Source organism: Haliotis asinina, chromosome 3, assembly GCF_037392515.1.
Source record: "Haliotis asinina isolate JCU_RB_2024 chromosome 3, JCU_Hal_asi_v2, whole genome shotgun sequence".
Classification (NCBI taxonomy): Eukaryota; Metazoa; Mollusca; class Gastropoda; order Lepetellida; family Haliotidae; genus Haliotis; species Haliotis asinina.
Window position 1 is genome coordinate 25,890,020 of NC_090282.1, and position 26,327 is coordinate 25,916,346.

At 39.1% G+C, this 26,327-nt stretch overlaps 1 protein-coding gene across 1 annotated transcript in view; it reads left to right on the forward strand.

Moving 5' to 3' along the window:
* LOC137276700 (neuropeptide receptor 15-like) overlaps positions 1 to 16,505 on the forward strand; it is a 62,285-nt gene extending 45,780 nt beyond the window's left edge. Inside the window, exon 2 of the mRNA XM_067808321.1 lies at positions 15,698 to 16,505. Within this exon, the coding sequence (XP_067664422.1) occupies positions 15,698 to 16,427 (730 nt within the window). The 3' untranslated portion in view covers positions 16,428 to 16,505. The remainder of the gene's footprint in view (positions 1 to 15,697) is intronic.
* Positions 16,506 to 26,327: the final 9,822 nt, after the last annotated feature.

Here is a 26,327-nt window from a genome sequence, read left to right on the forward strand (position 1 = left end):
GAGACCGAAATGCTAGCAAAAAAATCTCCAGAGATCGACGAAGTCAGACTTTCTTATGAGATCTTCTAATGCCATTAGGGAATCATTGAAGTGTGGCTCTCCAGTGTCTCGTATTTTCGATGGCGATCACTACTCCCTTTGGACTGCGTGTAAAAAATAACGTAAATTTCGAAGGTTCGTTAGAGGAAATGTCGTTGTTGAACTCGTAAATAGATATCATTGAACTATCCGCACAAAAATATTTCTGTAGCTTGAGAAGGGGCACGGTGGTCGCTATTGAGTTTTATTATCAATATTACACACGACCATCATTTGTTATAGAAAGCATTTAGGTAATGACTTAAATCTCAACGATCTGCAAGAAGAATTATCCTGTCTTTTCTTTAATACCTTCCAATTGTTGTGACAATAATATTCGTATATATTCAGAAGGTAGACGATGATTGGAAAGTCGGTACACATAGACATTACTTGAATATGATTCTGCACCTGAACCACCTAGGTATGGATGGTAAACACAGAATATCTTTTATGTTGAATAACCGTACAATGATTTTCCATTTGACGTTCTGTGATCATTTATCAGCTTCCTTCTGTGTCATGCCATGAGGATAGCTTGACTGCGAAAAGGGTGTGAAACCAGCTCTGGGCCCTTCAGTCGTAGGGATTTCCGAATAGTGCTGAATCTGGGTTCTCATTCACTATTTGTTGTATATAATTATCCAGGATTTATAACTCTTATCGTTTTCATGTTACCACGCAGATGTGGATAATTAAAGACATATATGTTTCCCGAGCATGCTACATGTGTGTGTTATCCGCACATTTCACACTCCAAATAATAGCACGTCAATATTTCATAAACGATAACCAAAGCCACATGCTACAAAATCGATATTTGCCCCAAGGAACTAAACTCTTAGATCAAGTAACGGGATCGAGAAACCTCAGAATGAGTTGAAGTGATATTTTTCTCCTATCACCTTCGTGTTACAGAAAGAATATAATACAGCTCTTGCTCACAAAATTAAATCAAGTTCAGAGCCTTCAGGGACTTAGGAATGTTGTCCAAAACGTTGTATGGGAGACATATAGAAGACAGTTCCAAATTTGCTGCATCAGTGAAGGTTATATCAGATGACATTCCTTCTTTTGTCTGGTGCAGGTGACTTGCCTTTGCGTGTTTCTGTAACAGATGCCACATGTGTGGCATGATACATTCAACATTTTATCATCAGGTTTTGATGAAGATTCATGAACATGGCACACGATGAAGTCAGAACAGTGAAATCGTCATGCCTCTTATGACTTTGGAAAGGGTTTCAGTCAAACATGTGATTTGATTGACGTGTTTCACTTCATTTAAATACCGTTATGATTTGACTTCCAATCACATGCTCCTAACGTCTTTGACTTTAGGCTACACATGTGCTTTGATTACGTCCACATCACTGTTTCGCCAAAGGTCTCTATAACTCACACACTGGTTTATCGCGTTCCTTTGACCCCCACCAGACTGATGGGTATGAAAGTGGAAATTTCATTGCGATTTAAATCGTGTTATATTAGTTAATCAGTCCAGCCACACACCCACTACATACACATAATACCCAGGCCTAGTCATCAGTCTGCTGGAGGTCTCAAAGTATTGGTATTGATTCACATGCTTAAAAAGTATGTTTACTGAGGCGGAAGAGTTTTTATCTGGTCACACTGAAGCAATTAATTGGAGTCAAGGCTTGAATAATAATAGGACATTGTCTCGAATGTCTTTAGATTTTCATTTGTATTCACATCCACCGAACGCCAACGGCATTCCCGAAATAGAATGCAGACGAGGTGGTAGTCGTATTTGATTTCAAAGGAACAGCGGGGCCTTACATATATGTCGTGTGTGGAATATTGCTGTAAAACATGCGCAAAATACTTTTCTCAATATGTTTAGAACACCCGCAAACATTCCTTTGCTAAGATGATGAAAATAAGATGACTGGACGTGCATACATCAAGTAGGTATCTACATGGCTTAAGGTGAGATGAAGTGGAGATTAAAGTAGCGTTCAGGATTATTTAGTACATGCACGTAGTAGCTTTACAGTCCATACCAATCCCGGTTTTATAGTGCAAACCCACTGGGATAACATGCCTCCGTGAGACGTGAAACAACCCATCTTAGCTGACAGTCCTTCTTATACCCCTGTAATGCCTAGTGCCAACAACATCTACCATACCGTCTACATGTGTCGCGGCCGGAAAACTGAACAGGGCGAGATGCGTTTATAGTTTATGAGGTTTTTGGCAGTCTGCTTTCTGGTACAACATTGAAACTGTGACCTATCCATTTAAGCTATCTTCATGTCTGTATCAACTTACAAAGTTAAAGAGCACCCTCAATCCTTATCACAACAATGTGTGGATAAAATTAATAATTTGGTTCACATTAAAAGCATCCTGACTAACTTATGTTTTTGAAAACACTAGTTGCGTGTCATGACACGTAGTGGAATCAACACTAAAAGATCATTTTTTGTACAAAAATGGATTGAAACAGTATACAGTAGCTCTATAGTCATTTATTATAAACTTTAAATGATAAGTCATCTTTCGAAACATAAGCATCGTTGGAAAAAATACCTAGATAGTTAAGAAATTTACGTAATTCCCCAGCTACAGCTGACGAGTTCCAATACCTGTTTAAATATTCGAATTTCCATAATATCAGACACACCTATATTAAAAAACTATTATTGTAAATGAAACGGTCAAATCGTAACACATTGTATGGTTTGTTTACCCAACTGATCTCGTTACATATTAAATGTTCATAGTGTAAAATGTCCCTGTACCGCCGATTGTGGTTTGTTGGAATAAAGAAATTGAATTGAAACTGAATTTGAAAATTCAACTCGCTCTTGCACATTAAACAATTGCTATTCTGAGTGTATTTTTGTCTTCACTGCAAGGCAACGTTAATGTTTCACAACTACTTGTTTCAAAATGATAATAGAGAACATTTTATTGGCGTGAACTGGCAGAGTGGTAATGTTATTAGATAGGGTCATTACTGCAAGTACCTACTCAGAGCAGTTCCCTTAGGAAAATGGCTGCGCTGACCGACACGTCAAGACTTATTTCTTGCCTGTAATGTGGACAAATAGAGCGGCTCGGTCGTTGTGACATTACCCTGAGACGTATTGTGCCCGGAGCAAGGATCCTGTTATGCTTCTATTACACTGATTCAATAAATCCCTTGAACGCCACATGTATCCGTATGATATAGAAAAGATTCCATAGTCCTTCGGGTACTCCTGACCTTTGTGTGCCCGCTGGCTGAGCTTTGACATTTCATGTTACGCATTGCCCTGCTGGATATTACATTGTAAGCTGATCACGTTACAGATATCACGAAGCAGAACTATTGCACGTGGTTAATAATATGTATAAGCTTTACGAAGTATCAATGTTTCGTTATGGCATAAGATGTGTACAGATCGAAGTTTAGGATTATACCTCATCAATGTTTATGTGTTCGGAACATGCGATGTCTCTATGAAAATCCCTAACACATACATTCATTAGCTGCTCACTATGAAGAGCATGGCGTCATAGACTATGCTTTGGTGTCATTATTTTGGACACGTCACCACTGAACATGTACACAGGCTGAGATACACTGTGGAGGAAACTTCACATATAATATCTAATTGATACCAACGTGTTTCACCGAAATGCCATTTTGTTCTGCAATGATAAATTAAGTATGTGTCACTAATAGTGTATTCGGGTTATAACGAGATGAATATTATTGTTACGCGACTGTTGACTTCACTGGCTTCCAGACTTTACTGGCAGCTCAGGTCTAAACCAGCTTCGATTGGTTTGTCACAACTAAGTGATTGGGCCAGGAGTACAAACCCTACCTGTCTAGGCTCAGCGTTATTTACTTCACAAGCTGGACGTTTGTGTAAACTTTGAACCGGATTTTCTCATTCAGCAGTAGAAATCATGTACACCCATTAACAATTCATAACAAAATATATCTGGCAGAATCTGTCTTATGTCACCCATGTACATATTTGTGAAACGCCGTGAAACATCTACTTTCAGTGGCAATTTTAGAAGTTGGAAGTCAGATAAAACATGTATGTATGATTAAGAATGAAAGAAGCTGTTATCTACATATGTATATACCTGTTCCATTGAGGAACAATTTGACAACACTTTACTCATTCAGTCATTCAGCCTATGACTGGTCAAGTTGTTTGTAACCATCATCTTTTACAAAGGAAATGAAAAGTTATACAGCGGACAACTTACTGTAATGTTTGCCTGTGTACATCAATGAATAATTCAAACATAACGCACACTTTCATAAATAAAACATCTTTGGTTTTATGTGCTTCATAAGTAACTGGCTACACGTCCATGTCTAACGGCATTTCTTCAGAACTAGCATTTGGACATTTTAAAAATCATATGTCACACATGAAGCACTTGCTTGTGATGAAAGATGTTTCCATCAACCATCTGAACAGACTGATGAAGTAGGCGGATAAGCTCAAGGAGAACTCCAACAGTTTAATACGCTCCATGAAGTGCTTCACCTTCAATCACTGAGCCAATAAAAGCTGAGATCACGCTTCTAGTAGCACGTACAAAACACTTAAGTCTAGGAAGCGGTTGCAAGTTACCATCACCTTTCTACTTCACGACAAAGAACTAGCAACGTTACAAGGAAAGAAATCGGTTTTAGGATATTGCTGGGATATTGTAGGAGTTTACATGTTTGGATTGTCCATTGTTCCGAAAAGCAAATGAAGGCATGAAGAACTCTGCCTCTGTGTTATAGGTTTGACAATTTCTTATTGCCACGGTGTCTTCATCTCAGCTCAAAAACGATATGATACAGACATTGTAACATGAAATGATTGGTCGGTCGTTTATTTTCGATTTTGTACAATGTCGACCTGAATTTTGAAAGAGGTGGTTTTATTTCTTTACGATTGATGTGAAAAACAATAGCAAGTGAACATGATTAATGCAATAATTAAATGTATGAAGTCAGCCTCGAGTTTCCAAAAATTAGAGTAACACAGACATATGAAGTAATGCCTCTATGATCGAAGCTTTTTGGTTTTCTGTAGGTGATGGCAGTGCAGAAAAGGAAAATAACAGTATCAGTATTCATTTTAACTGCTGTGTTGGAATCTGTTACTCTCTTACGTATTACCGCAGTTCGAAATTACACGATAACATCTTGCTGTAACTCAAAGGTGCACGTTACCTCTTTCCCTGTTTACCGTAACGCATACCTATATGTTAACCCTTTCCTTGTTTACCTATTTCTCTATAGCTACAGGTTACCCTTTCACCTGTCTGACCATGCAGATTCGTATTCCAATTAAAAATTGGTATTCAGCATCTCAATCATAACGTAAAAAGTGACTAAGGAGATCGGATGGCCAGCCTCGCTGAATTGGTTGACACATGCCATCGTATCCCAAGTGATGTTCATGCTTTGGCTCACTTGTTACTCTGGTTAAGACTAGATTATTTACTGACTGTCGTCATAGGTTGCCACAACGGACATTTGGTAGTTGGTAGTTCTAGCATAACGTTTTTATATTTTAACGCCTAAAATGCGTCAAACACACATGTATTGATTATGCAACCAGACACCAGATAACACTACTATTTAAGCAGGAGGAAAAGAGTTGACGTGTCAACGATAGGGCAAAATACTAACAAACTCCTACACGTGGTAAAACAAGATCCAGTAAAATCATAAACAAGATCAAGTTATTAATTAAGTGATTAATATGAAATACATCCATGTATGTAACTTCAGAAAGATATTGTAATGGAAATTGTGAGTTTGTATGTAATAACGTGACTTCGAACGTGACATTGTCATTAACCCATTCAAAGTACTAAGTAATAATTTAAAAGAACTGGGAGGATCATGTACGAGACCATATCTGATGAAGTCTTCACTTAGTATCGTCCAGTTGCATTTAGCATGTAATATAGTCTGGTTCATAATTATTGAGAATTTTTCTTCTTACTTTGAGCTATCCTAACACCTCAACTGATTCACTGATACTTAAAGCTAAGTAATGGTATAAGGGAGGTAACTCATCTTGGCCTACTGAGTATAGTACAATTAGAGTTACCTCCCCTGAATTTGTAGCAGACGTCATTTTCCTCAGCACTGTCAACAATGTCTGCTGAAGATGAAAGAAGGTTGATTTTTGAGTTGTGTAATCAAGGAATTGATGATGTAAATACATTGGCAGAGAGAACAGGAACTCATCTTTCTACTGTGTATAGGATTAGGAAGAATCTTAAAGAGGGAAAGGATTTTGGGCACCAGAAAGGAGCAGGGAGACCCAGAAAATTGGACTTCTCAGATCGCGTCCGGCTGGGAATTTTAGCGTCTAAAAAGCAAAGGGCAAGCATCTCCAACATCAGGTATGAAATGATAGAAAGGGGATCAACAGTTGTATCAAAATCTACAGTTAGAAGAAATTTGATTGATCTTGGATGGGAGAAAAAGACTGGAATTCCTTCTCCTCTCATGAAACAAGAACATAAAGACAGGCGTGTTGAGTGGTGTTTGGCACATGAAAACTGTGACTGGGAAAATGTGATTTTTACTGATGAAAGCTCAATATAGGTATATCCCAATAATGTGAAAATATGGACAAAGTTTGCGTCAGCACCGTTGTATCAACGACCTAAATACAGCCCAAGGTTTCATGTATGGGGAGGGATATCCTTATTAGGAACGACTCCGCTGTGTGTGTTTGAGGGAAATCTGACAAGTCAACGCTACACTAACATATTAGATAATTTTCTCCTTCCAAGTGCACATGTGTTTTATGGAAATGACTAGATTTTGCAGCAAGATAATGATCCTAAACACACCGCAAAACATGCCAAGCAGTGGTTTCAGGAGAAAAATGTGACTGCATTACCATTTCCTGCATAAAGTCCTGACTTAAATCCCATTGAGAACATTTGGGGGGTGATGAAAGAATGTGTGAATCAAAAGGGGTTGACAAAAATTGAAGACATGAAGAGAGAAGTGGTCCGATACTGGGACAGCATAACTCACGAGACACTAACCTCTCTGATAGGAAGTATGCCTACCCGTCTTAGACTGTGCCGTGAAGCTCAAGGAGACTTGATAAAATATTAAATTGTTACCTACACAACATGAAAAGGTCACTTCACTTTCACAATACATTCAATTTTATCTGATTTGTTCTCGTTTAATAATATGAAATGCTTTATTCTCAATAATTTTGAACCATACTGTACAACATAAAGCCATTTGCTGCTACTGTTATTACAGGTTACATCACAGTTCATGTTTATTGTTGCTTGACGAAATGCGAAGAAACGAAGAAACTTCGATTCACTACATTGTGTTCACTCTTGTGATTCAGTCATTTCGTATGTCTAATATTGTGGTTTTAAACTGCTGTCACATCAATATGTTGTATTCAGTTCTTTCCTTATGCAAACGAATACATTTATGGTTTGATATCTTCTAACAGAGATACAGTGGATAAAAAATGTGCCATCATGTTCCATTTTCGTTCAATATCCAAAGTCAAATTGTCTGCCTTCCGAGGCTAAAGGTCATCGCGGTTCCAATTACTGGTGGAAAGTGTATTTGAGCCATATCGTGGTAGCCTGTGCACATGCTCATTAGCACTATGGGCTTTGTTACTAGTACTGCTGTATGCTCGCTAATCGTCCCCTCGCTCAAATACTCAGCAACTGCGTTGCTCGTGAACTGCGGAGCTTCGTCAGTGACTCTAAGACAAATGAGATTTGGAGATCCTTGGTCAGGTGAAATCCAAAGGTTATCGTGCATAGTGAGTCCAAACTGAAGGGTCTCCGCTTAATGAATAATGTGTATTGGGACTCACGATCCTCGACTTAGCACAGGCCGATTCGTCACCAAATATGGCAATGAAAAGACGCCAAACTCTATTATCACTAGAACATTACTCGATCGTGATCGGACTTCATATCTTCCTATCTCGCGTAGCATGAGTGACAGTTCAATAAGTATTAAAATCATACTTCTTAAAGTGCAAGTGGTATACTTTTGTCATCTGCCCGTTCCTAGGAATCACCCATGAGCAGTTGTTCAGAAATATTATGAAAGGCATTCTGGAACCGTTATAGAAACCAAATTTATATTAACGATCAGCGAAAACAGACGTTTGTCTTTCATATTTTAGATGACTCAAGGCGCTATTCTATTAGATGTTTTTTTTAACATTATGATGATATGTAGTCTCAACGTTGGAGGATGCCCAGACACGCTGGAGGCTGGAGTAGATGACTTCCTTAAAGAGGTAATTTTGTTCACGTCTAGAACTGTCACTACAAAGGTATTTCCTCAAAGTTGCATTAACCCGAAATGCCATCGCGATATCCGGAGTGTGTCCTGCAACAGGATATCAGGCAATTTGCTTCAAGGTGTTAATTTCCCTGTAATTTGACCTTGGGTTCCGCAGCATGTCTTCTTAAGGGGACCAGTAGTGATATTTGCGTGGAAATCACCAGCATGAAATGACATGCCGATTAATTATTGCCATTAATGATGTGTCTAACCTGTCACCTGCATACACTGAGTTTGGCAGTACTATTTGTCACCAATGCATTGCTTGTAGTGAGTGAGTGAGTGAGTGAAATAAACAATTATTCATCACTTAAAATTCAGGTAGATAGTAATACACTTTGAAAGGCGTGGTCTTATACACCTCCTTGGCACTATAAGAATTGCTTGTGTAAGGTTACGTTCAGATCACAATCATCTGTTGTCGAGTACATTGTGTCTGTACGAATGTACAAAACATACAGCATTTAGAAAGCTTGGGTAAAATGTTGCCTCTATAAATGAGAAACTGACACTTAAGTGTGATTCAGGTTTTGTCGAAAATGGTCCGTGTAGATCTTTCTACAACGTTTCAACGGGTCTGATTGTCAAATATAAGGCTATCAAAGATATTGTTTTCTGGTTCATAATCAGGTATTTGGTACACACTTTGATGTTTATACACGTGTTTTCTGAAGCCAGTGGCTGTGTAGTAAACACACACAATTATTTGAATGATTAAGGATCCCGTTCGTCCTAAAAGGCATTCACTCAGTTGTAATTGTAGGATGCTTTGATCTGATCTGTACTTTGTTAAACCTTAGTAGAGTGAGTACGTTTGATTTCCGATCAGACGCTATTCAGTGATGTATTGTGATTAATTTTGGGATTCAGAAGAAGAAAACGTTTAGGTGGAAGGTGAGATGAATTGGGGTTTAACGTCGCTTTCGACATCTCTGTACTTACACAGACAGCGATGTGCATGCAAGTGTGTGTTTGTAATAATTGAGACTGATACCACTGAGATAGCAAGCCGCTGTGTAACTTGGATGCCCCGTTTAGACTCACCAAATTCCAGCATTTGGTCTGACAGAGCCGAGAGAGGCTGTTGGAATACCATTGTCTAATTGAACACTTAGTTGCAAGTAGCCACGACGCGTTTGTTCCTCTATCAGTTAATTGCCATTATTTATCACACTAATCCTGTAATTAATCCCCGTTGTACATTGTACATTGACTGTTATTCATTCTGAACGAGTCGGGCAACTGATTTCTGTTGTGTATATTTAGGACTTGATCCCTGTCAGATCACCTTGTGTGTATAAACCTTAGTGGGGAAACGTTCATCAAGATCTCACCCTCAGTCTTGCTGGTGTTGGAGGTGGGCGCTTTGGGGCACAATCAAACCAGCCTCTCCAATATGGGGGTGAGTGAGTTTGGTTTTAAGCCGCACTGAGCAATGTTCCAGTTATATGGCGGCGGTCTGTAAGTAATGTAGTCTGGACCAGACAATCCAGTGATCAACAGCATGAGCATCGAGCTGCGCAATTGTGAACCGATGACATGTGTCATGATCTATCCGGTCCCGTTAGTTGCCTCTTACGACATAGTCACCTTTCATGGAAAACATGAGTTGCTGAAGGCCTGTTCTACCACGGATCTTCACGGGTCTCTCCAATATGGGCTGACCTGGTGCATAGTGGTTGATGTCTAATATCTACTTGTATACTTGTACGGCAGGCCTTCGACTCCGTGCTGCATCTTTCCACCGAAAGCCATGTATTAAACCTTGTGTAAAGGATTCTCTAACGTGACCCCCATGCGTGCTGCCAGAATGCCCGATGTTACAAAAAATCCATGATCTTGCCTTCTCGAATTAGACGACTCATTCCTTACAGAACGGAGGTGGTCCTGAGGCAAACTGTTTATAACATCAGGATTATGTTGTCACATGTTTTGGTTAGGGGAAATAATCATTCTGTAATATTACGATATAACTTTATGAAATATCTTGCCCTACAGGTATAGCATGAATGATTCTTCCACATTTAATTTACGACAGCTTACAACGGCAGCTCTTTTGTATCAGTCTATGTTAATAAAATATAGAAAACGAAGCTGATAAAACAGTTGTTCAGAGATCAACAGTAATTAAAAAATCGATTAAAGTATCAAATTGTTGAATGTAAAACCCACTTGGAGAGATTGGTCGTTCATTTACAAAGTTGGAAAAACATGTTGAAACCAAATCATCTGCCCATGTCCTTAAGTGCAAAAACATTTCAGACATTGTCACAGAGCACTTAATTACAATTTGATGTTGTCTGCGCGTTGATTATCATATCTTGATTTTAAAAATAGAAACCCAAGTGATGTTGTTGATAAGGAATCACGTCGTTGCTAATAAGTTAAGTGACCATTAAGGACAAATCAAATCATCATCGTCCTCACCGAAAGATTTATTTGTTGGCTCTAAGTGTTTCCAGAGTGCTAATCAAGATAAAGCTATTTAATGTCAGTTTGTTTTTGGGTGTTGTTTGCTATTTGTGTGTTTTTATATTCTTTCTTTCCCCTTTTCCTTTATGAGCCGAGGACACGGGTTAGATTCTCCACATAGGTACACTGTGTGAAGTCCATTTCCGATGTTGCTGAAATATTGCTCATGGCGGCGTAAAACCATATCCCCTCACTCATTCAATCATGTATGGTTTTACAACATACAACATATGGAACCTGCGCTGGTTGATTCTGTTTCACCATTGAAAGAAACAGTTCGTACAGGAAACAGTCAGGACAGATGTACATTTTCATAGCCATTGTATCTAAAACAAAATATCCAGGACTCTGCCAATAATATTGCAAGCTCCGTCTTTCGACGCTGTTGATTTATGGTTACATGTGGTAAACATATTTTGAAAATCAAAATGTTTCGATAATAAAACAATTGTGCGTCTGTTGATGAAATAACACGCTGTTTCTCACTGGTCTTTTTGTTCGACAAATGTATCAGATCAAGGACATGTGATTGCTTCTAGCATTACTTCAGCAATATCACGAACACCAGACATGGCCTTCAGCGGACACGTAACCAACAAGTTACCTCACCGACCACGGTCATTAAATAAATTACGCTTATAAAATTCTATACACAATTCAAATCAGTTAATGAAAGAATCAATGATATTAATTAAGAGTCTTTAAGTGTAGAACACACTGGCGATGAATGTAGTTTATAACCGTAGTATGACTAATTAGAAGGGCGTTATTGAAACGAGATACCTCTATGACGACACATAACACCAGCTTACTAGTGGAGGTAATATAACGCAGCATAAAATGATAATATTAGAATAAATACAACAAACAGTATGACACTTGTCATGTCTTAAGCAATCCACAAGACCGTTGCTCATAACTACAAAAGAGTATCACAGTGCATCGTTTCGAAATGCATTTCTGAAGGTTTGAATCAAGGCATGGTTACTTTGATTGTTGTAGTAAGGGGTTCCATATGATATGTGCTCAGCTGGAAATGTTCTGGATAGAAAACATTTCAGTTTGTAGTTGAGTCTGTTATCGGACTAATATCTCGGTGTTTATGAAATCCATGAGACAGTCAAATATTGTTCCACTGTAACATCGCGGCGATACAGAGCACATTGAATCGGACTATTTCCTTATCTGTAAGCCTGCGCTGGGTTACATTACTCTAGTGTGTGTAATCTCAGACTACACCTCGCAAGGGAACAGTGGTGATTTTGTATGAAGATTCTATAATTTCTTCATCTTCTTCAAAATCAGATCCTGCTTTTATTAAGTCTCCGAGCTTGTGTGAAAAAGTACCCACAATGCTACAATGTTTGTGGCAGGCGTCCTCTTTTTTATAAAAGCCAAAAACAAATGTTACTTTTTGCAGACATTTTCCAGAAAGATTAAAGTTTTTAATAACATGGTCGGTCCCTCCGGATAATCCAACGATTCCTTTGAACAATTACAACTGCTGTAGACAAAGACCTTTGTGGGTAAAGTAGTCAAGCGACTGACTTGTCCATACGTCCCCTGGCTCACAATTAGGCCTTACGCCACGTACATCCAGACTAACAGTCTCTAACGCATCTTTTGAAACCAAGCAATGATCTAATATCAATTTATTTTCCGTTCAAACGTCTACGCACCTTTTGTAATCACAGAATGTACGCAATTAGGAACCCTCTTCAGGGGAGCATTGTGACGCCAATCATGGCTGTGGGAATTTGAATTGCAACATGAACATTTGTCCAAACTTAACAGAATCCCTGAGCACGAAACAAAAATGTTGCATTTTGTTCTTGTTGTCACAACTATATTTCGTGGTCGAATTGGGTATTAGATTGAGAAGACCTTCTCAGCTACATAATTGATTTTGTGTACTCAGGGCTGAAATTGAAATCTCAGGGGAGTCGTGTAACTCTTCGTCTGCATTTCAATCACAGTCTGTCTGTTTCAGCCCATGTACTACCAGATTTATCACCGGTACACGCGTTAAACGTATGTATGTAAACTCAAAGACAACCACATGGTATTTCATCGCATCGTTTTGACTACGCAACCCTCGGCTAGGGAGCCAAGCAGATGAAGGCACTAAGCACTTCATCGTTACTCTGTCTTGTGAATCTAGTGGTCACAGTGCGCGTGTCATCATGATTATGTGCGGGTATCTCAGCTTTAAGACCATCGTTTTAAGTTCCAAAGTTCAACTCTGACGTACAACAGATTTAGCATAACTGTTGCTTGATGCAAGTGTGCCTGACACCTCCTTGCACTCTCCTGTCCACCTTAGAGGTATTCTTTTATTGGCTCACTTTATTATGACATAAGTGTCAGTACGTACGAACAAAGGCCGTGTCTATGAGCATGAGATTCCAGAGTGTGATTACAGCTGTATCATAAGCGTGTGTTTATTCTTCGCTATGAGTGATGATGTAATATGTTCATGAAGAGACGATCGTTTCCTGGCACACCCTACAAACAACATGCAAAAGGAAGATAGAGAGTCCACGTAAAAGAACACACGGTACAAGTCAAAGTAAAGGAAGTTCATCGGCCATCATTTTGGTCTTTGAGGCGTCGTGACGTTATCACTGATTGGACAAGAACACTCTACCTATAATTTGAAATTCTTACTGAGGCACTGAATTCTGCAAATCTTTTCAAACAACAGCCTGTAATACTCTGAGAAATCGTGATAAAAACAAGCATACTCGATACCATATCAAAAGTGAATGCCGGGCTTGCTTTTGACGCACAGGGAAAGCTGACCGTTTAACGGATTCAGTCAATCTTCTTGTCTTGGTCTTGTTGACATACTTGTGTCACTCTGAATCGTTATGCACAGATCTAACTATGATACAGATGTGATTCGCCTCTTTCATTACACGGTTCTATGATGTAAGTTTGACCAGAGCAATTTGACTCTCGCAAATAACACGTCTTGTCAAACGTTTTCTTTCGATGCATAGAATAAATGATTGGCCTATCTATTGTTGTTAAGCAGAGACTGTGAAAGAAGGACCAATATCAATCCAAACAAAGCAAGCAAGCAAACTATGCTTTTAACATATCGCATCTGATGCATTATAAGATCAATGAATATATAGTGAAAAAGGAAAGTACCATCCAGAACATTCTCACCTACAAAGTTGTTTTAAGTAGTGATGACAACATTTTCTCGTGAAACCCATCATGCTGAGGAGGGTCACACAGACCGACATAAACACATTGTGGGGGTTATGTGGGCTCAGATCCTTTAGAGGAGGTGTGCTAGCCTGGTGGTTAAAACGTTAGTCTAAACGTCTTACGTCTGGTTCGATTCCCCTGATGTCTACAGCCTTTCCTTAATGTCCTCAAAGCAATGCAGCTGAAATTATTAAAAAGGGTACTGACAACCCAGTTTCTTGCTAGCGCAAATACTCGACAATGATGAATTTTATGAAAAGTGTTGAATTATGACGAGGATGTATTTGTTAGTACACTGTGTGCTATACTATGTTGAGAAGCTCCATGTTTAAATGTGAAACATGCTAACCTTTCATCCTTATCAATCACATTACATGCATGAGTCCCTGAACTTCTACACCACAGTCGTAATTATAAATTACCAACAGGAGATTGTGGTTCTGGTTCATCGTTCACTTCATCGTTCATCGTACCGCGGCAAGGCCTTTTTGAGGCTAATGCTTGTGAAAGCGGAAGTGAGGGGCATGTATTCTCCTGGAACACCTGCTGTCGTCACTTTTTTCGAAGGACACATTCATGTAAATTTTACAATTCCTTTCGGCTTTCGATTCCCACTGGGACTTGTTTCTGACGGTAGTAAAGAGCGAGTAGTTTTTCATTTACCATATTTATTTCCATCAAATTTACAATCGAAATAATCTGGACGCCTATATCTCAATAATAATATCATCGATAGCTATTGGATACGAGCACCCTGAACGGTTTCCTTTCAATAATTGGTCTCCCGAAGTTTAATCACCTCTCTCCTTATAAACGTAAACTTGGCACTACAGTGTTTGCATGTGTGTTGAAACGTGATCTCTCGTTTGTAATATCACTTGATAATGAAGAAGTGATGTTGCCCCTTGTGTTGTTCATAAGGCACCTTAATACTCATGCGCTCCATAACATCGCGATTATGAAGCATTAATGGTATTACAGCTCTATTTTACCGCATGTTTATCGGAATCGATATGGCTCACACCACCCCTGTGTCACTAGGTTATTACAGCAGTCTGGTAGCACGTACACGCCTGTCCATGTACAAAAGTCTCGAAGACGAGCAGCCATTATGATACATTAATAAAACGAAACAGGCAATCAAGCATATGGCCAATATACGCCCGTGGCAGCTGACACATTTCTACTTTGTTATATGATATTTTGTGCTTTTCTTTTCACTATCAACACATATTTTGTTTAGACTGTTTCTTTTTTAAAATGACTATTGTATATTTATAAGTCTCGTTATAATTCTCGTCGTCTGAGGGCTTTAATCAGAACTCTGAATATGTCACAATTTAATTCTGGACGCACATGAGTCCAGAAACTCTCAGCACTGTTGTCTCTCACTGACAGGAGATTTGAGAAAATTAACATGCAGTTGTTGTAAATATATGCTAAGGGCAATATAGTGGGGTTTTTTTTGTTTGAAAACTAAAAACGTAGACCATCGCCAACGTCGCCCATATAATTGTTCCTTGTGGTGTCACGTATTTATATTTATCAAAATATGTATTAAAATGAAAACATTTCTATTTACAGGTACATTGCCATCGTGTTTCCAATCAAGGCCCACATCGTATGCACCAAAAGACGTATTTTCGTCGTCATCATCATTGTGTGGTTCTTCTCCCTGATGTGCGGTACTCCAACAGCATTGTTCAACTCCGTTCACCTCGTGGCTCCAGGGAAATATTTCTGTTACACCCACTTCCCTGGCAACAACAGCATTGAATACCTGAAAGCTTACAAATACACTGAGTCAGCGCTTTTCTATTTCGGACCGCTTACCATCCAATTAGTTTGTTACATCGTCATAGGCAAAAGATTATTTGTTGGCGTCGAGAAACTTCACCGCAATGTGAACAGAAACCGAAATGAACGTGGTGGTGGACGTACGTCTGAGGCAATCAAAGCAAGAAAAGGCGTCGTTAAAATGCTAATTGCTAGTGTGGTAATATACTTCCTTAGCTATTCCCCTCATCAAGTATTAATGTTCTATAACACTTTCTCTTCACAGCGTTTTGAGGAGTCCTGGGTATATGTTGTGTTCGTTACCACCCTAGGATACATCAACTCGGCCGCCAATCCTCTCCTGTACTGTGTTTTTAGCGAGAACTTCAGAAAGAAGTTCCAATATTTACTTCATTGTTGTGGATGCTGCCATGAAGACTACGAACGCCAAAGAACAATAAGCATGACGTCCTACACCGAGTACACGACCCTGTTCAAGAAGTCTACCCGACGTCCAAACAACCTGAGCTCAGTCTAAACCTAATTCATCATTCTCTAATATTCATTCTAAGCTAAATGATGTGTACTTGTATGTCGGACACAGTTTTTTGCTTTCATTGCCACTGATGTGTTGTGAGCATGTGTGTAATATTTGCAATGTGCAAACGATGATGTTTTTCTTCGCTGAAACGATTTTTGTCTTTCTGTTATTTTGAATACATTCAATAGTACAGTCAACTGCGGTGTAACAAACTCAAAGGCACATACATACTCTTCAAAACGAAGTAGGGAACACCTGAAAGTACAAATGTTCCTTTATTCTTTTCCTGGTTCCTTCACAATGTATGTATTGCACTGTCGGTGAAGTTCGGAAAATAAATGAAAGACCACTAAGTCTTGTACTTTCAGGTGTTCCTTATTTGTTGCCATGAGAAAATGTTTCCGTTAGTTCCGTATTTGTTACACGCATATCGACTGAAGTTCAGTACATCGTTCTGTTCGTTATGAATGTGTTCGTTATAAACGTATTTTCTGTATTCTTCCAGGCACACAATGACCCTGCGATAAATGCCACCTAGCGATCTGGTAAACACAGACCTAAAGGTCATATGTATAATACAGTAAAGAGTGCGTCGGGTTTAACGCCGATTTCTACCGTGTTCCGGTATATAAAGGCGAAACTCAAGTCTCAGACATTCTACATATTCACAACGAGCATAAGCATGGAGCTGACAAACCTATAAGCTGATAATAGACGAGAACGGGGATTCGAACACGCAATCATAGGCTCTGGTGCGGCAATGGAATAAGATTCTGCACATCGAATAAGCATACCTCAGGCACATGGCCACCGTGACCAGTGCACATATAGTTCTCCAATTTCTCTCCCTTAACGAATCATTTAACGACAGTAGTTGTTCAATAGCAATATAAACACGTTAGTCAGAGGGGACAAACACCTCATAATTACAATTACGATCATGACTAACCATTAGGAGACTTAAAAGAGAAAGTGTTCTTAAGAGTTTCTCTGTGGAACAGATTTACAGCTACCAACATTAGACGTATCCCTATAGTCTATATTGAGTCAGCATACTTACTCAGAGCAAAGGCATGATGAAGAACATTAGCTCGGTCGTAGCATCAGTATAAAATTACAGTGCTTTCCCAGCTCCCAAAGGAGTCGGATAAAGTCACTTGATGTATCTTAAGATACACTCAGAGCTCAAGGTATCTGCGAAATTATCTTGGGCAAGGCTTAGTGTTAGCCTTTATGTCCCTGAGTTGTCGAACAAAGTCGCGACTGGAACTGAAAGCTCGAGACTTCCAATATGTGACAGGACAAGTGTTCCACATATTCTCAGGAGGTAAAATTTATAAGAAGCAACAAACTGCGTGGTGGTAGTGATGCTTAACTTAATCTGCCTCATCACCTTTGATATATAACTACACGAGTCCATGCACTTAACAGCAAGTATGATGTTCAAAAATAGGTAAGTAAATGGTGGACAAGCTGGTGATTATTGTGTGGAGAAACCACGAAATAGAATACGTATCACATCAGCTCGTACATTGTGCCATTGACTCAGCGGATACTCTAGCGTTGACTCTAGCGTTTGTATCGTTTATAATCAAAAGGTGAACGGTGACAGACCGACGTGTCTGTGCCATACTGCAGACATATCGATAATCAAATAACACCATGTTAGAACATTTAGAAAAATACGTGATTATATGAGTATACCGCTAAACCTCCTTGTTAAAACTCAGAGGCGAAATTAACCTTAAACCTAATGATTGTATTGGATCACCACGTGCACATGCGTGTGCGGCCTTTATTATAACTGAACAGATGTGTTGTACAATCTTCTTAAATAATGATAATACCAGGTGTTCTCGAATTAGTGAGCATGTCCCTCAGATGGTCCCCGTCACAGACACTCGCACTGCAAAAACAGTTATTCATCTGAAAAACAAACCAGAATGAAAACCAGGAACATATAGCACAGTCAAAACATGGAGATGTGATTTTTGTCACTGGTGCGCCAGTTTCCATAATGCTATCGCAGACCCATACGTGTTAGCATTAAATACTCTATGTGGCAAAGTTACTGTGAAAATTACTTGTAGATGGAGCCACCACAAAGAAAGAGTTGCAATTGTGTCATAAAAAGATGATTCTTTATTCAACTGGGGGCAGTAAATTGAAGCATAAGCAAAAAAGAAGTCCAAATTAATGGGGATAGCTGCAAATGGGACCACATTTCTTGTGGTAAGTAGTGTGCTTTTAATAATATACACACTTTCTTATGTTGTCATGTCCTTTTTGTATTGCCTCCGTTCAGAAGCACCAATGATTTTAGTCATTCGATTTTTGTATTATGTGGTCAAGACAAATGAGTGAGTGACTGAGTTACTATTCATCGTCACATCGGCAATATTTCAGTCATATCGTAACGGGATCAATTAACATTCATATTTATTGATCAATGAAATTAGAAGTTAAACCCTGTTGACGAAGAACAGTAAAACTACTCGTGTATCACCATCTAAAACTACTAATTAAATCTAAACCATTTTAGCTAGACATACAATGTAACAACCGGCTATAGATTGCATTGCCAATAACTGAAGGTAGATCACTATACCAGTGGCCATGGGGACTTGTAGTACGTACATATGCCTGTTGCATGGCCACTTGCTGGTGTTACACCATCCGTACAGGTGTTAGCAATTTAGACACAGGTAGCCATAAATAGACATACATTCTGCGATTAAAAACGTGGAAAGTCTTAATTTACTTAGAATGTTTTGGAACTTAGGTACCCTCTCAGGAGAACAATACTTTTACAGTACTTCAACTGGCGAAGTTATGTGATGTTTGTTAATTAAGATCAGAATTTCAAGAGCGATCAGGTGTACTTTATGTTGGACATAAAGTATGGTTTGATATACATCAAAGGTTTATATCTTTCGCCTAAGGGATTACACCAAAGGATGTGTCAAACAAATCTGATGTACTGGAGTTAATCATAGTCAAAACTGTAGGTAGAAACATGTTAGGGAGTGGTGTTTGTGTGTGTTAACCCGCCCCTGCCTGTTTGGCAAAAATACCTACAGCTTTCTTTCACTTACATATCCACTGAGTCTAGACGAACCGGCAGTCCTTCTTTACGTTGAAGAAACCCTTCATTCAGAAGAAATTACAGGTGGAGTCTTTGTTACAGATCGGTGGTTACAGGACTGACGAAACTAGGTCTGCAAGCTTCCAGACTCGCCTGCCTTGATGATCACTGTAACAGCTGGTAGTGTGTGTTCCCAAGTGCAGATGCACGGCTCCGTTTTCATCTGCATTCAGAAGTCGAACTCCTGGGTAATGCTTATTTGAGTAGGAGACCGAAATAGGCAAAAATGGTTTTAATTTGAAGAGAGCTCTTTGAACCAATCTAAAATGCAGAGCTGTTTCTTAACCTCGGAAAGGTTTCAAGTGACATCCGACGGGGAAATACCATCATCTTGCAATGAATAATTAATATCCCGAAAACTTTGCTAATAGTTTTAACCAAACTATGTCACTCCTGTTTCCGTATCCATGCATTTTGTAAGATTAACAATGAAATAAGATATAATCTACGAAATATATTCCCCGAGGTAATATAATTGAACTGAATTGAATGATGTGAGATATAAGGCAGTTACTGGGCATTATTCCCATATTCTATATATCAGACCTGAAATCTGTTGAACTTGGGTGGAAGTTCCATTAATGGTGTTAGTAATGGCCTTCAGCATGTTTCACAGATATTTGTAGATCCACGGCCTAGTTTGAACGTACTGAGCACGAGATTTGCATGTAAATATATGTGGCTTTTTGCAACTGTTTTCATCAATATTTAATAAAACTGTTGTGAGTTAAAGTGTTTGTTTATATCATGGCGTAGACCTTATCCAGTCTGATGAAAGACGGACTATACTGCCGACAGATTGAATCTGGATCTCGAACCAATGTCCCATGGATAGACATTGGTCTTGGCACGGCTGTAGGTGCATGATATTGAAATATATTTTAACCTTTCGGAACTCATGCTTGTTTATTCAATGTGTTGGATGAAAGGTATTTCATTTATAATTTCTTGGCAACGGTGTATGTTACACACCAATTTCCTTGCATTGCTAAGATTTCGCCAATTTCCAATTTAAGACTGCAGGGAAACGCACTGTCTGTCGCACTGTGGAATCTTGATGGAATTTAAATTTACCAGGTATAAGAGTCGTAGCATTCATCAAATATACAGCATACAATCAAACCAACCAGCTGCTTCCATCCACAGAGAGGCCAGTTGCAAAACTAATACATTAATAACAAACAGTATATGTTCCCACCTTGCTAATCGAATATATCGACCCCATAGACCAAAGGTGTAATAAGCTCATGACACTTGAATTATACCGCTCATGTCAAAGCGTATGACCTCTCGATCGCGATGAAGGCGCGACGATAATTACAACAAGAGACAAACATGTCCGCACTGTACGAAAGGGAAGGCGTGCATCAGTCGCGATCAATGGGTCATTTGTCTTGAACAGAACTGTGTATGTAAAATGTTTGCTTTTCCGTTTTAAACGGATACTCCTCAACGATCTTCATTTCATAAAAGGAGGCTTGATCATATACAGGGGTACAACACGTAAATATGTGTCTTTAACAGCAAGAAAGTTTCTTAATCTACGAGTACATATGAGTGGCATTATCCAAGTAAACTGACGTTAGGTTTGCAAATGTACGCTTTAATGTTGATACTAGTGCAGCTGCATTAGGTTTGCTTCCTAATCCAGCATGTTCCGTTATGTCGTCCTAGAGTCAGTTTCATCAAAGTATATGATAAATGTTCCTAAAGTGTCGTTCACCTTTAGTAGTCACGTTGACAGTTTCTGCACATTGCCTGAGTCGGACTAACTGATTCCCGATAATGTCGACGAAAGCTTCATTGATTTCAAATACGAAAAAGGTGTTGTGGTTCAGAGTGATTTACGTGTTAGATTTAATGTGTGAAATCATGTCCAATCATCTCTGCATGTCCAGACATTTCATCAAATGACTCGTCGTTCTAACCAATTATTTAGATTTGGTTATGTCGGATATGAAGAGGTCACTTGATTCGATGTGAACCCTTTTATATTTATGTATATGGAGGACGTCATGACGTACTAAAAGTGACTGAATCCAACGTTTGAATTGTGATATGCTAAATACGTGTTCTGTACATACTTTAGCAAGTAGAAAGGCTATATGATCACCGACATAATTATTCGACAACTACCACCAAAATGTTGTATGTAACGGATGCAACATTTGATGGTCCATATTACTCGAATTAGTATTTCACAAAGTCTCGGTGTGGTTTCATTTATCACAGAGTAAAAACCGGAAGTACTCTCACGATCCGTAGGCTATTGGGCAACCTAAAAATATCCGGTTTGAATGGCGTGTATTGACTCTTTAGTTGACGATAAAGGCAGGCATGTGATCACTGAAGCGGTCGATGAGTCAATTACTGGTTTAGTGATGAAGGTAAAATGAAATCGATGAGAAGACAAACTAGATTACCTCTAGGATTCTTACTGGCGCAGGAACGCTGCGAGAAAGCGATAAGAGGCGTCAAGCGCTTGTGTTTGTAAGCGGAGATACAAATGTATTTGTTCCTGAGTGTCAGGAGAAGGGTAAGATATATCGTTATTCCGTTATTCTTTAATTGTACGTTGTTGTCTACCATCTGACCATTGTGACACTACTGCGAAGAGAAAAGATGTGGATATATCCAAATTAAACTGTTGTTCGGTTCTGGGATGAAATAAAATCTATTTCAGAAAGTCTTTAAATATGTAAGGTGCCCATGTATATTAACAAAATGTAATTAATTTGCTGCAAGTTAGCCACAACCAAATGTCTTCTCCTTTCAGAAAAACTTGTCTTGAAAAACAGGTAAGAAACCAAAACAATTTAGACCATCTTCGTAATTAATGGTCAGTGTTATGGTTGTTCTGTTGTTTACTTTACTGAAATGGTTTTTAAAAGATTATAGCCACGTCTTCAGTTTGAAATAATCCACTGCTGAAACTGTGGAGAAAAAGGTAAGTGGCTCTATGTGACACTGGGCATATGTTTTCTCAATGGAGAAAGGATATTTGTTTAATGTTGGTATAGCTCTGGGTCTTTCTGTTTCTGGGGCGTTCTCAATCGATATCACACACTTGTGTGTATGGTAATTATGTCGTAGTGCAAGAACCAATTCCACTTGAGCTAATTGAAGTATGGCATACACTTTTTGTAGAATTACTTACAGTAATATCTTAAACATATTTTGGTGTCCATGTCCTTCACCTTAAGGGTCCACTCACGTCTAATAACTAAAATCATGGCACAATACACAGGCATAAACCCATGGTCAAAAGAAAGGGAACACTTTGTGTTTTTCATTTTTGGCAAAGTTGTTCATGTTAGTAGAATCATTCAGACCGAAACGGTTCGCTCACACACATGCGCCCAAACGCAACATGTTGGCTGTGTACAAGTACGTGAACTTGCGAAAAACATGCATCTCGGAGATTTTGCAAATTGCGTGTTGAGAACTGGTATAAAAAGGAGCGAATCACTGGCCATACATCTAAGACAATCATCGACATAATGCCACAGTTAACCGCACAAGACAGAGAAGAGGGCATAGGTATGAGGCAGATTGGTACCAACTACACCCATGTTGCAAGGGTCATCAGAGATACAGAGATGACATTCTTCAACACGTGGCAATACCATTTCTTTGCCAGCAACAACGGGGACAACACAACAACGCCATGCCCAACACAGCCCGAATTGTCCAGACCTTCTTAAACGCTCAGAATATCCAAGTTCTTCCATGGCCAGTACGCTCATCGCACGTAACAGCAAATCAACAAGAACTTGCTGACGCTCTCGGGAACTAGTGGAATAGGATTCCAAATGACGTCATTCTCCGGCTGACGACGAGAGTCTGGGTGTGTACTGCTGCTGGAGGTGGTCACACTAAGGATGTGTATGCGTGACCAGGGAATTGAACTGTACCATTCCTACCCCTCCATTACATGATACGTGGTCGTTATCTGTAATGAGTTTCTCACAGACACTGATAGTGCATTGCCCCCAATACTGCCTTCCTTAAATGTACTATAACTTAAAACACTGTATGTTTTGCTTTGATTCTATCGACTATTAATAAGGGCGTTCGCAGGTGAGATCAATTATTTTTGGTTTATATCATTGATTTGTGGTTTCTCGACAGGATTGAGTACAGATAATTACTTTGCCATGGACATCCGCAAATTAGGATTTTCAAATCATTTTAAAAATGATTGCTAATATTTTGTAAAGTGTAACTGTTCCTCTAGGTGTCCATAGCGGGATCGATACATTCCTGGAAAGTTTTAACTGAACTTGAATCATCAGTTGTTTTTGCTTTCCTAGACTGCCGTTAATGTGTACGACTCTCATGTCATTGCTTTGCCATGATGACATAATAGTGTTGACAATCGGTGCTATGATGCGTGTTTCATGATCGCAGTAATCGATCTGCGTGGTCTTCATCTTCAGTAAACATAAACATGAATTGTTTACATACAGTTGACCTTTCAATGTAAGTACTGACTCTTCCTACCAAAATCTAAATTCGAAAGAAAGAAGAGCTTATAGCATTTACCATGCCAAATGTACGGTCACGTTCAGCAAACATCCAATCAAAATGAAAGAGTTACATTGTTCAAGCGTAAAGATGAAGTGAAATTACTCACATCAAGGTCTAACGTAATCCGTAATAGAAGCCACCAAATAAAGCTCAGGGCATCTATTTCCTGGCAAAAAAACCAGTAAAGGATGACAAGTCAGCTTTTTACGCGTCAGCTCATCATTGGAAAACGACAGTTTCTCTTTTTTCAGCATAGCAGATACTACGCTGCTGTGCGTATAAACATGGCTTAACGCACCTTGATAATCATATTTAAAGAACATGTGTCTTTTCTGCTGCATGTGGCAACGTGTGAAAACATTTCGTAATGTGGCGTTTTTTCCCAAAATGTTTTCATACAGATCATTACGTTTATCTAATCAACCCCCTTTTTACCGCACATTAACATCAGGGGAGGATATTACACGTTTCAGCGAAGTTCATGTTCCGACGACTGATTGAAATGCGTAGAGGTAGTATCTGCGTTGATGTGTGTTAATCTTGTTCAGCAGATGAACGTACACCATGTTGCATCGTATGTTGAGGTGATCCGTTACAGTATGATGTCATAAAGTCAGCCGATTGCTCATGCCAGACTACCTATATTTCATGCTGATGCCATACTACCTACATGTCATGGTGATGCCACACTGCCTATATGTAATGCTGATGCCACACTGCCCATATGTAATGCTGATGGCGCACTACCCGTCTGTAATGGTGATGCCACACTGTCTATATCCAATGCTGATGTCGCACTACCTATATGTAATGTTGATGCCACACTGCCTGTATGTAATGCTGTTGCCACACTGCCAGTATGTAATGGTGATGCCACACTGCCAGTATGTAATGCTGATGCCACACTGCCTGTATGTAATGGTGATGCCACACTGCCAGTATGTAATGCTGATTCCACACTGCCTATATGTAATGGTGATGCCACACTGCCAGTATGTAATGGTGATCGCGCTACCTGTGTGTAATGCTGGTGCCACACTGCCTATATGTAATGGCGATGCCACACTGCCTATATGTAATTCTGATGCCACACTGTCAACTGAATGCTGATGCCACACTGCACACTAAAGGCTGATGTCACATTACCGACTGAATGCTGATGCCGATATACTTCTGATGTTTCGCTGCTTAAATTATGGCGATATCACACTGCCCATGAAAACTGATGTCACACTGCATACTGAAGGCTGGTGTGAAAATGCCTACTGGATGCTGATGTCACACTGGATAGACAAATTTTAGGGTCGGGGGTAATGAAAAAAACGAAATTATATTCTTTTTTTATAACAGGCATTCACGATAGGGTGAGTGTATCAACCCGCTAAGTCAGTCTCCATGTTCACCTGGACATCCTTGGGAATGTATGACCTATAATGCCTAAAGCGTTGTAAAACGATGAAAAAGCGTTTGATCAAGAGTCGTACTGTACTGCAAAATATTGGTAGAAAGACGAGGCTTTGATTGTCACCAAAACGTGACCAATGGCTGGAACGCCTGGATTATGCATTCCTCCACATAAAAGGAATCAGAAATATACTAGCAGTCATCCCTATTTTATTGTAACTCCGTAATCTTTCGCATAGAACCATGGATATGGAACACCTGTGATAGTGTCAGTAACATGAGATCATATTTATGTATGAGGCTAACCCAGTCAGTGATCTGTGTTTCACAGCTATTTCCAATTATCATTCAATTACTCTGATCACATTTATTTGTGACTTAGACAAACAAACATCAGAGTAAAACCTCTACCCGTAGACGCTTTTTGTCATCAATATGTTGTTAGCTGAAATTGATGTGTTCACTGAGTTCAAACAGAAACTCAAATACATTAGTTTTTATAGATTGTGTAATTGAGTAGCGGTGTAGAGATTTTGTCGAGTGTGTATTTTTAATGGACGTGGCCAGATGAGCCTTTCAGTGATTTCTATCGTTTACATGTTTCCCATAATGTTTTTAATGACAGGAATCCACTGGAATGCAATCCACAGACAAAAAAACCCCAAAAAACATCAATCACTTTTCTAACATTTTTTGGTTTTGTAATTATATAATTAAAAATTGGTCTATCTGAGTCGAAAAAGATGGAGAGGAAAATTAGAGTATTAAAAAATGACAAACTTTACCTTGGCACACGAAGACCCCTACGGTAATACCAA